This window comes from Drosophila ananassae, chromosome 3L (assembly GCF_017639315.1).
Source record: "Drosophila ananassae strain 14024-0371.13 chromosome 3L, ASM1763931v2, whole genome shotgun sequence".
Classification (NCBI taxonomy): Eukaryota; Metazoa; Arthropoda; class Insecta; order Diptera; family Drosophilidae; genus Drosophila; species Drosophila ananassae.
Genome location: NC_057929.1, coordinates 10,082,287 through 10,095,525, shown reverse-complemented (window position 1 = coordinate 10,095,525; position 13,239 = coordinate 10,082,287). Strand labels below are relative to the sequence as shown.

Sequence of the window (13,239 nt, the reverse complement as noted above, 5' to 3'; positions counted from 1 at the left end):
ACAATTCAAATTTATAGTTGGCGCCAAGAATGTTTCTTCATCCCTGGTTACTGGTGTTGGAAAGTGCATGTCAAGTTTGAGGCAATGTTGGCTAATACCCCTGGTCAAAGAGTGCTGTAAAGTGGCTTAAACAATATTGGTAAACGCCACACGAAGACCGAAACACAAATCATAGCAATTATCCAGCAATATTGGCAAAAATTCTTTCGTGACGTGTCTCGATTAAGCTGGCAACATGGGCGATAACTTAGAGCCGCTGGAACCGAGTCTGCAGAATCTCGTCGAACAGGACTCGCTCAAGTGGATCTTCGTGGGCGGCAAGGGGGGCGTGGGCAAGACAACCTGCAGGTGAGACAGCAGCGACAACAAAAACAAAAACCAAAAACATGAGAATTCTGCGGCTTACTCTATAATCCATATTATTGTATATATTTCAGCTCCAGTCTGGCAGTTCAATTAGCTAAGGTCCGCGAATCGGTTCTCATTATATCCACAGATCCAGCGCACAACATATCTGATGCCTTCGACCAAAAGTTCACTAAAGTGCCGACAAAGGTAATGACACTCCCTATGACAGCTAAGATTTCCACTATCCAGAAATATTATGTCTTCATTTCTCCAGGTTAATGGCTTTGACAACTTATTTGCCATGGAAATCGATCCAAATGCCGGACTAAATGAACTCCCAGAGGAATATTTTGAAGGCGAGAACGAGGCGCTCCGCGTAAGCAAAGGAGTCATGCAGGAGATGATTAATGCCCTGCCGGGAATCGACGAAGCCATGAGCTACGCCGAGGTGATGAAGCTGGTCAAAGGCATGAATTTTTCAGTGGTTGTATTTGATACTGCACCCACTGGACACACGCTGCGCCTAATCGCATTTCCGCAGGTCGTGGAGAAGGGCCTGGGCAAACTCCTACGCCTCAAGATGAAGGTGGCGCCCATGCTAACACAGTTCGTTTCCATGCTGGGCATGGCCGACGTCAACGCCGACACGCTCTCCCAAAAGCTGGACGATATGCTGCGCATAATCACCCAGGTGAACGAGCAGTTCAAGAATCCAGTAAGTTCCAGTGAGTGACGAGGGAGAACTATCATTTAAAATCCTTTGTTTTTTTTCTTCTTTCCAGGACCAGACTACATTTGTGTGCGTCTGCATCGCAGAGTTCTTCTCTTTGTACGAAACGGAGCGACTGGTCCAGGAGCTGACCAAGTGCGGCATCGATGTGCACAACATCATTGTGAATCAACTTCTGTTCCTTCAGAACTCCCACGACTCCTGCAGCATGTGCGCCTCCCGCTACAAGATTCAGGAGAAGTATCTGGATCAGATCGCCGACCTGTACGAGGACTTCCATGTAACCAAATTGCCGCTGCTCGAAAAAGAGGTGCGAGGCCCGGAGAGCATTAGGTCGTTCTCCGAGAACCTGATGACGCCCTACGAACCTAAGGCGAAGCCCAAGGAATAGAAACACCCTTTAACCCCATCCCCATCCCAACTGTTTGTAAGTTTTGTCCCGTGGAGTTGCCCAAAACAGGCGCGCTCAAAATAAAATTGAGTTAAGGTTGCTGCGATCCCTGTAAGGATTGGCTCCTACGTGTAATCTAAAACAGTTAACGAAGGCTGCTTTCTAAATATTGTACGTAAAGTTTCACAGAGCGCCACCCGCCCGCTCCATTGGCACCAGGTTGGGTATATAGTTGCCTGGCTGTTTCTTCTTGTAGTCCACGTACAGCCGGGCGTAGCGAAGGTACGCCATATCACCGTGCACGACAGCCGACATGAGCAACAGGAACTCGTAGAGATTCACCTTTCCCTGGGCGTGACAGTCGATATCGCGGAGCACATTATGCATTAGGTCCAGGGGCACCTCCTTCACACCTAGGTTTTTCATGGCGCGGCAACAGTCGGCGATGGACACGTAGCCGGTTCCTTTATCGTCTAAGACTTTAAACTGCGTGGCGTACATCCGCACCTGATTAACGGACATTTTGATGGGAATGGTCATGTGGGGGGAGTCCTCCTTAGTCAGTTGGCCCATCTGGGTGTGGAGGAAGGCGCGCGTTTTATGAATCTGCCGATTCTTCTCTTCCTGCGACCAATGCAGCTCCTTGGCCATGATGTTCGCCACCTGCGGAAGTATCGCCTCGGCTACCTGGACGTTAAGGAACGCCACTCGTAGCCGTCGGGCCACCATGTCCTCCAGCGTACAAGCAAAGTCCCGGACACCCTGCCTGACCTCGGCCTCAATGTACGGGAACTCCGAATGCAGTCGTTTACCAACAATGGGCCAGGCCATGCCGCTTCTATCGGCGGTAACGGCGACCTTGAAAGCATTCGACCCGTATGTGTTGGACAAGTGCTCGGCCACATCGCGCTCCATCCCGAAATCCTGCACTAGCCGGATGAACATTTTCGGACTCCAGCCATTGGCTCCGTCCAGTTTGCACGATTCCGCCGTAACCGAATTGGCACGCAGAGGCGATAGTTCTCCGTAGCGAATGGCTGCATTCACGGTCTTCTCGGCCACAGTCCTGAAAGAGGACCAGGTGCCACCCACAATCGAGAGCATGTTGCTGGGGCCCAGGTTGATGACATGGTTTTTCATCTTCGTATAATGGAGGCAATCCGACGGCACGGGCAGGGGCTTAAAGCCGCCCCAAACGGCCAGCACATCACACCGGCGGACATCAAAACTCGGACTGACAAAGTTCTTAACGCCCTCCAGTAGATACTGCACATCGGATTCCGTTGGCTGGCTGGCATTATCCATGGGATCCCTCGGCTCGTGGCTGGTTCCCACCAGGGTGTGGCCCTGCCACGGCAGGAAGAAGATAGACCGCCCGTCGGTGGTGTGGGGATCGAAGACGCCAACGTCCTCGGGGCAGTAGAAGCGGGGCATTACAATAATCGATGACCAGCTCCGGGTGCACATGGGCTGGGCGTCGGCATCCTCCATGCGGCGGACGTTGTCGCTCATGTGGCCGGTGGCGTTGACCACTACTTTCGCCCGTATCGTGTACTTCCTGCCCGTCAGCTGGTCCACCGCCTCGGCGCCATTCACATGGCCCTCCTTGTTCTTCAGCAGCCGCACCACCTTCATGTGATTGCAGATGTCGGCGCCGTAGCGGGCGGCCGTCAAGGCCACCGAGAGGCACATCCGAGCATCGTCATGCTGCCCCTCGTAGAAGACAAAGGCCCCGAACAGCTCCTGACGGCGGAGCATGGGAAACACCTCCACCGCCTCGTCGGCACTCAAGTATTGGAAGGTCTTGGTGGTGCCCTTGGGAGCGATTAGATGGTAGAGCTTCAGTTTCATGTAGTAGAGCGGCGCCTCCCACCAGTTGTGGACAGGCAGGAGGATGGGAACCGGCTGGCTAAGATGCGGAGCCATGTTGCCAATGTGACTTCGCTCGATGAGGGAACAGCGCACCCTCCTGAAGGCAGCCAGATCTAGGTGGGATACGGCCTGTTCCAGATCACGCAGACCGCCGTGCAGTAACTTGCTGGACTTGGAGGAGGTGCCGCTACCAAAGTCCTCCGCCTCAACCAACGCCGTCTTCAGACCACGGGTGGCTGCGTCCAGGGCGCAACCGGCGCCCACCGCACCTCCGCCAATGATGAGGATGTCGTACTGGGTGCGACCAAAGGCCTCCAGGCACATTTTGCGCGTCGGCAACTCCCTCTTCATTTGCGGCACCGGCTCCGCTCCCGGCGTCCTCTCCTCGAAACCGAAGGAGCCGTGTGCCAGCTTGGAGCTACCCAGCATCACCGCCATTTGGATGAACCTGGCCATTATATCTGGCGATAGGTTATCCCCTGCGAATAGCGAAGAATTTTGACAAAATCTGAAGTGAGGAGAACAGTATTAATGCCGGAATCGTTTAAATGAAATAACAAAACTAAGCACTCTGAATTTAAATGACTTTTTGGAGTTTTTTTGTGTTTTTCTTTCTGGAATACGTTTAATGTACATACATGTGTTTGAAAACGCTCTGCTGTCGTTTCGTTTCATGCCTCAAAAGTTGAAATATCAATTGGAAAACAGAACTCTAGCCCCGCCGTCTGAAGGAATTGAATACATATGTAAAGGTTGTGTACAAAAAAATGCCAAAGGTAACTTTAAAACTTAGCACAAATTCTACTATTAAATATGGCCCCGATCCGCTGCCTCTCCCCATCCTTATTTGACTTTGAGCGTTCGTGGATTAACTAATTGGTTGCTCCGCATCGCGATCGGAGGGCCTCCGATGGGCACCGTTGGGATTGGGGGACTACTACTGCTTGGCACCGCCAAAGAAGAACTTGTAGAATAGCGTGGCCACCAGACACAGGACCAGGGGCAGCAGCCAGGACTTCACCGAGCTCTCCTCGTTCTGCGTCTCCGTGCTCCAGGTGGGCTCCGACTTCTGGGCGACGCTGGTGCGTTCGCTCTCCACCAGCTCACCGATCTTGTACTTCTTCATCATGTCCCGGGCGTCGTTGCTGTGGCCAACATCCTCGAAGTTCTCTGTGGCATCCTTGCCGGCCTGCTCGATGAGCACTTCCTCGCCACCGGGATGCTGTGTGGATGAGAATTGGAAGCAGATTAGTTATAAATTCGCATAAATTACTGGACAATTGATTTTTTTTTGTATGCTAATCCATGTCTGACCCTGAAAGGGAATTGGAATTCTGGAAAGGGAACTTAGAAGTCTTTGAATATGATAATCGACTCTTCAAAACGAATAATCGCAAGTGATAAGGCTAACATTGCTTTGAATTTCATAAAGTCTATTACTGAATCATCACTAATGATGATAGCTGCAATCTTGAAAGTAATTATGACAGTTTAAAGAGATAAACAGAACATAAAAAGTGCCCCTTAACTCCGACTGACCAACAGGAACTTGTTGATCTCTTCTGAAATCTGGAAGTATAATTCTCATGACGTAAGTCCAGTGATGTATATTCTGAAAATTTGGAATACCCTTTTGAGAAAGGTGTTATCCGTATGTTTTAAACATGATCGGGTTGGGTTGGATCGGATTGGATCGGTTCTTCCGATAGTCGGACTTAAACTTTGGAATGGAATCGCTTGGTCACCCTCACTATTCCGATTTCAAGGCACACAAAGTGCAGTGTCATCGTTAGTACCAACTTTTTTGAGCTTATCTTAACAAGAGCATTAGATTCCACAGATAGCAAGGCCATTAGTGCTACGGAGGCGTTATTGCGCCAGTCTTTGGAGTACTCCATGGGAATTTCGCCGGTTGGCGAGGCACTTGCACAAGATTCTCTAGCCGCCCTTGCCGCCGGCTGCGGCAGCCTAACTAATGAGATGCAAATGCAGACAAGTCACTCCGATTTTGCTTAAAACTTGACCCGGAGCACACGAATGCAAATTGATAGTTTCGCCACGACAGGCGATTACAAAATGTGATCGACGGGGGTTTCGTCAATAAGTGGGGCTTGTACTGTTGCTGTTGCTGCTGCTGCTGGAAGCTTCCACGCAGCGAAACGAGAAATCCGGGCACGGGGTCAGCCAGTGCCAGTGAGTGTCGGCGGGTCAAAGTACAGCTCTAATTACAGTCTCTATTCAGCTGCACTTCGGTAGAGAAATTCATACTTCTTCATGTGTACGTGCGCCTTGGGTCTACTCTAACACTAAGACAGCTGTTGTTAGCTCATTGGCTGTGGTGTGGTATGGAGATAACATTCGACGGCGACCTGGAAATGTCCGCCGTGCCCCTAATTCCAACGTGTACGCATTTTCTGCGCCTCCAACACACTCTCACCTCGTTCAGAAAAGCCGTCACATCGTAGACGTTGTTGTGGATGAGCAGCCAGGTGTCCTTGTTTGTGTTGTGCTTGGCGACCTCTGCGCGGGTGAAAGTCTTTGTTCCTTCGCTGGACATGGTTATTGGTTGGTTGGTGATCACTTGTTGATTTCTACTGCGCGTTTAAAAAACTAACTTTTGATTGGGCGAATGAAACATTAGTTGCGGATAGTGTGACCAAATGTGGGAAAGTCAATATCGTGGGCGCTTAGACGCCCTGCCCTAAATAGACAAACTATTGCTATTTTTATTATTTATTTATCTTTTCTTAAAAAATCAAGTTTTGTTTAAAATATTCGAACAAGAAACTCACAAATCAAAGTTTTCAAACACAATCTAAAAAGCGAAAATATTTTTGGAAAAAACTTTCCAACACTGCTTGGATACTAAACACACAAAATTTAGAGCGCCATTTTGAAATGTATATTAGACCTCATTTTTTTTATATTATAGAAGATAATAATATATTTCAATTAAAAAACTTGAAACATATTAAAAATTTACACTTTTTGACCAATTTTTATAATTATAAACATAGTTTTATTTATCTCAAAATAGTATCTAATGGATAAGCAATATATGTTTCACAATATGCAGCATACTTTTTGGGTTTTATTTTGTTTTTGAAGAAACGGAAATCTGAAAATGAAAACCTATTCTAACAGAAAGATTAACTAAATATGTTTTAACAATAAAATAAGAACCAGTTCCGTCTGAACTAAACCATAAACCCTTAATACTTCATTGGGAGCAACCGACACTGCGCAAACTCAGACCTTATATTTACACTTAGACCCTGTCTATTTCATATTTGGCAAAGGAGACTTCAAAGTCAAACGTATCCTGCTGTACGCCGTGCGGCTGCGGTGCTCCTTAAAATTAAAACAGTCGACTGGCATCGCAAAAAACTAAGAAAACATTTAACAACGCTGCCTAGGCGTTTAAAAAATAAAACAATAAAGTTAACAATAAAAAAGATATTTTGTAAACAACAGCGGGAGTGTTTTAAGACGCTGCGCTTTTAACTTTTTTACGAGGTAAGTGGCGAAATGGATCCTTATTACGCAATTCGCTTCCTGGAGCGGCACAGTGTGTACGTGCGGGTTAGCATTTTCTGTAGACGGTCTCCAGAACTTCCTTTTTTTATCGAGAAGGGGGCCAGGGACCTTCTTTGTGCCCACCTTGCTGCTGCGTAATTGAAATCCTTGTATCCAAACAAGGGCGTCTGCCAGGATACATACATGTTTTAATGATTTCAGTAGCCAGCTCCTGTTCCTGTTTTTTAATCATGATTTGGACCCATGCCCCGAAAGTAAACAACTCTATGGGGGCCATTTAAAAACCTTAGTGGAGTGGCCCATAAATCAATGAGTTTGTTTGTGTCTTCTCAAGTATGAAAACGTGGGAGCCCCTGTTCCTTATCAGCACCTGGAGATTTTTAGTTGACCATAACATAGTGCTCTCGAAAATAAGATTATACGCCAACTAATAGGCTTACTTGAAGAGTATCTGGAACACGCATTTGGAAAATGATGCCAAAACTTGGGGTAGGCAAAAAAAATTTGATTGATGACTGTACGAATGTCCTGGCAAGGAAAGGAAATTATATATATATTGAGGGCGTGACGCAAATGAGTTTATTGCCATATTTACCCTTCTAACACGCTACACATATTATATTTATTTTGAAGCACAATCAAGGATTGTAAATTAGTATCACACAAGTGTGGAGGTGAAGAAATATAAGAATCGTGTAGCAGAAACAAAAACAGATCTCGATTGCGATCGCTTTCATGCACAAAGGGACTAAAAATAGCCAGGTATACCTTTTCCAATAACGAGAGTTCAGCACCGATTGCAATAAAATTTAATATAATACCTGATTCCTGCATAATCGGTGACATTACAGAATCCCATCATTGATCCACATTTTTTTGGCGCGACAGCCAGGGTCATTTGCATTGGCAATTAATCATTAGAACTTGATTGATTTCATCATTAAATACAATTGAGTGGAATTGGCCAACGCTTGGCCAAGTGTTTTCAATTCCCCATGTCCAGAGTCCCCAGCAAATAAATAAATAAATAATTCAGTAAATATTTTGTTGTTCACTCGCTGATCTGATCTTTTGATCGCATGAGGAGATCCGACCAACTGTCTTTAATTGGTCAGTCTTTAATTGAAGATATAAATGTTTTCTTAAATATTCTTTTTATTTTTATGTTTATGGCACTTTCCCTTTTTGCCAGATGTTGGTCTTTTGTATCTTATCTTTTAAGAAACATTATTATCTGATAAAATATATAGTCCCTAGTATAATATTTGAGCTCCTCCAGATCTGGATCTAGATTTTGTTTTATTTTCCCGCCTAGAGTGCTGGAAATCTTATCTTAAGGGAGAAAGACCATTCTTTTTTTTAAGAAATGATGTCAGAACGAGGGCTAATCCAATTCTTTTTAATAGATATTTTACATTATGATTGTGGCCTTTTTGAGGTCAAGCCTTGAACCCACGAATAAAGACATATTTTTGGCATTTCAGGATGCAAAAGCAAATGTAACTGCGTAAAAAATAAAACATATTTATAGCCGCTCGTTATTTACATATTTTTTTTATGTGAGAAAAACAAAGAACAACAATAACAACAACAACACGGCATCACGCACAAAGAAGCTGCAAGTCCATTTCTATCTCCGCGTTCCATTTTATGCATTTTTTTTTTTATTCTCCAGCAGAGAAGTATCTGAGAGCTGCCCGAAAAGTATCTGTATCTGAGGGGGAAGCTTACAGCAAGCAGTCAGCTGTGCGCTCGCTCTCTTCTTCTCTCCAGTTCTCCGGTTGTCCGGTTCTCCGGTCCCAGGAGGCCAGTGCGTGATAATCACGCACCGAGCACGTGTACATGGCTTTGGTTTTGTTTTGCTTGCTCAACCCCCAGCCCCTGCCCCTGCCCCTGGCCCTGCCCCTGCCCCTGCCCTGCTCCCCCTAACCCCCCTATTGGCACTCAAACATCCACCGTTCTGGCTTCGCAAACAAAAACAAAAGCAAACGGATAGATACAGATACAGATACTCAGAGAGAGACAGTGCAAAAATGCATTAATTCACAAAGTCATATAAGTATGTTAAGTAAATAAATGGAAAACTATCTGTAATGATATTTAAATGGAAAAAAACCATCTTACAGATACTTTTATTTTTAAACAGATACAAATGTATCTCTATAAGTTATTTGTTTATTTTGTTTATTTATTTATTTGTTTCAATTGGAAAACCTCAATGAGAGATAAGACTTTCCTAGCGGGATTCCATTAATATGATAGTGATGCCCCATGAAGCTCCGAGTAGGTGACGTGACTAATGGGGCATCCTCCTGGCCCCCATCCACTCTTCCCAGAATTGTTAGAAAAGAAAATTCTGTCATCGAAAGTTCTATAAAAAACAAAATAATAATTTGACGGCCGCCTGGCAACCCAAACGAGGTGATTTCCACCTTTTTTTGACCAGCTCTGGGCTCTCGAACTTTGTTTTGGCCATAAATCTGTCGCACGCGTTGGCCAAATGCATTTGTTGTTTTTTATTTTATTAATTTGTTATGATCGCCAAATGACTGGGCTTTCTGTTTGTTATTCTCTCCGGGCTACTGCGTCCCCAGTCTTAATTCGAATTTGTAAACAAAAGATAAACAATCCCCTTCTACTACACTGCCCGAAAAAAAAACTCCTCCAATCGCTATGTAATAATTTTAATTAGAAATCCTATAAATAAATATGAAATATGGAAATGCATTCTATAGATGCGAATAATATTCGGCCATGCAACCCACTCTCAGATACACTCACACACACACACACACATGTATTTATCCCCGGCACTCTTCAAATGTTTCACGCATTCCGTGCGTGCCGTGTATACCCCTACTGTGAGTGTGTTAGTGAGTATCTGTGTGTGTGTTCCATTCGCTCGGCCGGCTTTTTTGCTTTTTAGCTGGCGCATCGGCGTTAGCGGGCTCAGATGTTCTTTGGAAGTGCGCTGGCCAAGACGTGTGCAGCGAAAAGAAAGATCTGCTTTTGTTAAAAGTTAAAAGTTTGAAAGAAAAGTGTCAAGAAAAGCTAGTGCCATTGAAAGAAAAAGTGAAAAAAACAAGAGATTCATTCAAGAAAAGAAACTAAAACACAGAAAGACACAATGCCGGTCGATATCTGCAGTCAACAAATAAATTTCAGTTCAATAAGGTAAATTATGGATTGAAAGTAATTGGGATGGAAAGTAATCAAGTTGATCCGCCAAAGTTGATCCAATTCTGAGGCCCATAAACTGGAGGTCCAAAAATAAGCCTATTTTCGTGAATTTGTTTCAATTTATTGCCCAAAAGTGCAAGTGAAGTGAACTCCGATAAAGTGCCATAGTCACCTACACACAATAACCACTAATTAACCCGCCAGACACTAGACCAGACCGAAATCAATATCACTTTTTTATCTACTTCCTATATGACCCATAAACTGTCTTATCTTTTAATTGAAACTCTGCCAGCTCATTGAAGTGAAAGGACCCGTATCGCATATCGCAATTGCTGTGTCCACCTGCCAATAAATCAGAGGCATATTTATTAATGAAAATCAATATATGTGCATACCTGCTGACCTTTCAGAACAATTGTTAGGGTATCACAATTCCACACACTTTGCAATTACATCACTTAGAAATAAAAAAGCTGCTAAATTAATATTTACATGCGGGCGGCGAGTGCTGGTTGGCATTGAAATCAAAGATAATCACTTACAGTGTTTGTATATAGGAAAATCGGCCAGAGAATCGGCATTACAACAGGCATATCAGGTTTTTTTTTTTATTTTTTGGCATTGAAAATATTGAAAAAGTACGCAATAGGTTCTCGGAAGTCAATTGCGTAGGGGCTTTGGGAGTGGGGTTGGAGAAACACTCTATTGTGTTGAGTAATGTTTTTTATATTATTTATTTGAGTTTTAGATTAAAATAAATAATAAACCACAACAAAATGGAAGAAGTCACTAAAAAGATATATACTAAAACTAAACTATATATATTAAAAATATATTTTTAAGGCTTATCCTAGTCTGGAAGTAAATAAAGCGAATTTTTGTGAATTTTTTCAATTATATATTTATAATGTTCGTTTATTGAATATTAATATATATTTCAACTACAAACTTTTTTTGACAAAAGTTTTTTGACAAAATTCCTGACACTTTTTACTATTTTATGCAATAGTTTTGAAAACAATAACCCCCAGGATAACCCCTTCAAATATATAGTATTTAAATATTGTATATATCTTTTTTAATTCTTTGGAAAATATAACCCCAAAAGTTCATTACCCCTTTTCATATATAAAAATAAAATATTTTTAGTCTGAAATATAGAATGTTTCTAACTAGTATCTATACCATTTCTTTGTGGGATTGCAGTGGAACAACAGATACCTCGTTGTCGTTGAACTCATTGTCCCTGACCTCCGCTCTGCCGCCGACGGATCCTGATCACCACGCCCACGCCCACAACAACAGCAACACACACAACATGAACAAACTGTGCCGTCAAGTGTCAATTGAGTCGCCCGGACCGGGTGCCAAGAACTGCGTCTTCAACTTCTTCGTCCCCATCGAGGACACGCCGGCGCTGGGCGCCCGCATCCGGATTGTGTGCGCCGGTGCCTGCTACCGTCGCCGGGATCGCTCCAATTCGATAACCAGCATGTCGTCGGTGTCCTCCGAACTGAGCGACTACTGCCCCTCGATCAACTCGATCTCCTCGCCCGCCCACCAGGGCATCCGGGAGGGCTCCTTCTTCCCCGGCTTCGAGGTGGCCGGCGTCATCGAGTCCCTCGGCTCGGAGATCACCGAGGCCAACAACCGGGGCCTGCGCATTGGACAGCGGGTGATCGTCTACCCGTTCGATGAGACACCCGCCGGCTATGCCGAGCTCTTGGTGGTTCCGGATCTGAAGCATGTGGTGCCCATACCCGACAGCCTGCCCATGGAGGTGGCCGCCATGCTGCCGACGGGCGCCCTCCTGGCCATGAACGCCGTGTTCAAGGCCCAGGCGGTGGTCACACAGATCCTGAGCCAGCGGGCCGCCACAGAGCCGCAGCGGAAGTGCAAGATCCTCATCGTGGGCACCGGTGGCCTGGCCCTCTGGGCGGTGCGCATCGCCTCCTATCACTTTGCCTCCACCGGAGCCGACAATGTGGACATCACAGTGGCCAGTCTCAGGGACGAGGGCTTCCGTCTGGCCACGGAGATTAAGAAGTGAGTATCTGAAAAAGAAGGGTTCTGGAGGAGTTATGGAATACCAGTTATAACCATCTTATTTCTTGCAGTGTCAGTGTGGTTCAGTGGAACGAATGCCTCTATGAGCCGCAACTGATCGAGCGCACCAAGGATGTGTGTGGCGGAGCCGTGGACGTGGTGATTGACTTTGGCACAACCTCCAGGAGTCTGCACCGCTCGATGCACTGCCTCTCGAAGGGTGGCGTGGTCCTGATCAGTGACGAGGTGGCCGAGAAGCTGCTGCCCAAATTCTCGCGACTGTCCAGCGAATACCAGCAGGACATCATCCCGATCTCCAATGGCACCGCCGAGCAGCTGGCGGAACTGGTGGAGCTGGTGGCCAACAAGAAGATCGAGCCGCCACCACACTCCGTGTTCCCCTGCGAACAGGCCGCCGAGGTGATCCAGAAGCTGTGCAACTCCGAGATACCCGGACGCGCCATCCTCCGCTTCCACGACATAGAGTAGGGCTAATCACATCACAGGGCCGAAGGAGGAGGAGGAGGAGATGGCTCCCAGTCCCAGTTCCAGTCCCAGGCATTAACTCATTCAGTACGGATATATGTTAGTTACCACCACAAGACACTGCAACCTGCAACACTCTCGAAGCGGATTCAATTGTGCTTATTTTGTAGCCGGTCTTTGTTTTGTATCCTTTAGTTTGGAGGGCGTCCCTCTCGTTTCATTAATTTAGAGTTTTAAGCATTTTTAGTATTATGTACATATAGATTGTGATTTATTTATAATTTTTAAGCAAAGCCAGAAGCACCCATCCACCCCACATCCACATCCAACATATTAGCCGGTCAATGCTTATTCAATGATTTAAGATTTCGTACAAGCCCATGAGCAGATTCGGATTAAAAAATAAATGTTATACATACTATATACAAAATTGTTACGCATGCGATGCAAAATGTTTGATTCAATTGCTTGATGTTTGTACTCATTACGTACCCAACATTATATTCTACTCTTAATCATAAATAAAAGCCATAAACTATCAATGCATCGGGGTTGCTAAGGATATAAGGATTAGGAATATTGCAAAATATATTCTAAAAGAGTCACGAATTGTGTCTTTTCAAAAACTTATTTTTCAAATCTTTGA

General features: G+C 45.1%; 4 protein-coding genes across 5 annotated transcripts; 2 read left to right on the top strand and 2 right to left on the bottom strand.

Moving 5' to 3' along the window:
* The first annotated feature begins 113 nt into the window (after positions 1–113).
* Positions 114–1,618, top strand: LOC6494576 (ATPase ASNA1 homolog). The gene is made up of 4 exons (XM_001960036.4): positions 114–348; positions 438–555; positions 623–1,063; positions 1,131–1,618. The coding sequence occupies exons 1-4, from the start codon at positions 236–238 to the stop codon at positions 1,467–1,469; spliced, it is 1,011 nt and encodes a 336-aa protein (XP_001960072.1). The 5' UTR covers positions 114–235; the 3' UTR covers positions 1,470–1,618.
* Positions 1,561–3,797, bottom strand: LOC6496026 (glycerol-3-phosphate dehydrogenase, mitochondrial). Its single transcript, XM_001960035.4, has one exon. The coding sequence runs from the start codon at positions 3,795–3,797 to the stop codon at positions 1,653–1,655; it is 2,145 nt and encodes a 714-aa protein (XP_001960071.1). The 3' UTR covers positions 1,561–1,652.
* A 114-nt stretch (positions 3,798–3,911) lies between these two features.
* On the bottom strand, positions 3,912–6,017 carry LOC6496025 (cytochrome b5). The gene is made up of 2 exons (XM_001960034.4): positions 5,779–6,017; positions 3,912–4,563 (listed from the first exon to the last, which is right to left on the bottom strand). The coding sequence occupies exons 1-2, from the start codon at positions 5,896–5,898 to the stop codon at positions 4,279–4,281; spliced, it is 405 nt and encodes a 134-aa protein (XP_001960070.1). The 5' UTR covers positions 5,899–6,017; the 3' UTR covers positions 3,912–4,278.
* Positions 6,018–6,835: 818 nt separating this feature from the next.
* On the top strand, positions 6,836–13,135 carry LOC6494577 (zinc-type alcohol dehydrogenase-like protein C1773.06c). Of its 2 annotated transcripts, none has more exons than XM_014907373.3 (3): positions 6,836–6,857; positions 11,268–12,107; positions 12,179–13,135. In XM_014907373.3, exons 2-3 carry the CDS (start codon positions 11,380–11,382, stop codon positions 12,594–12,596), a joined length of 1,146 nt encoding a protein of 381 aa, XP_014762859.1. In that variant the 5' UTR covers positions 6,836–6,857; positions 11,268–11,379; the 3' UTR covers positions 12,597–13,135. The 2 variants fall into 2 exon arrangements, with proteins under 2 accessions (XP_014762859.1, XP_001960069.1); XM_001960033.4 differs by lacking the exon at positions 6,836–6,857 and adding an exon at positions 9,798–10,052.
* The last annotated feature ends 104 nt before the right edge of the window (positions 13,136–13,239 follow it).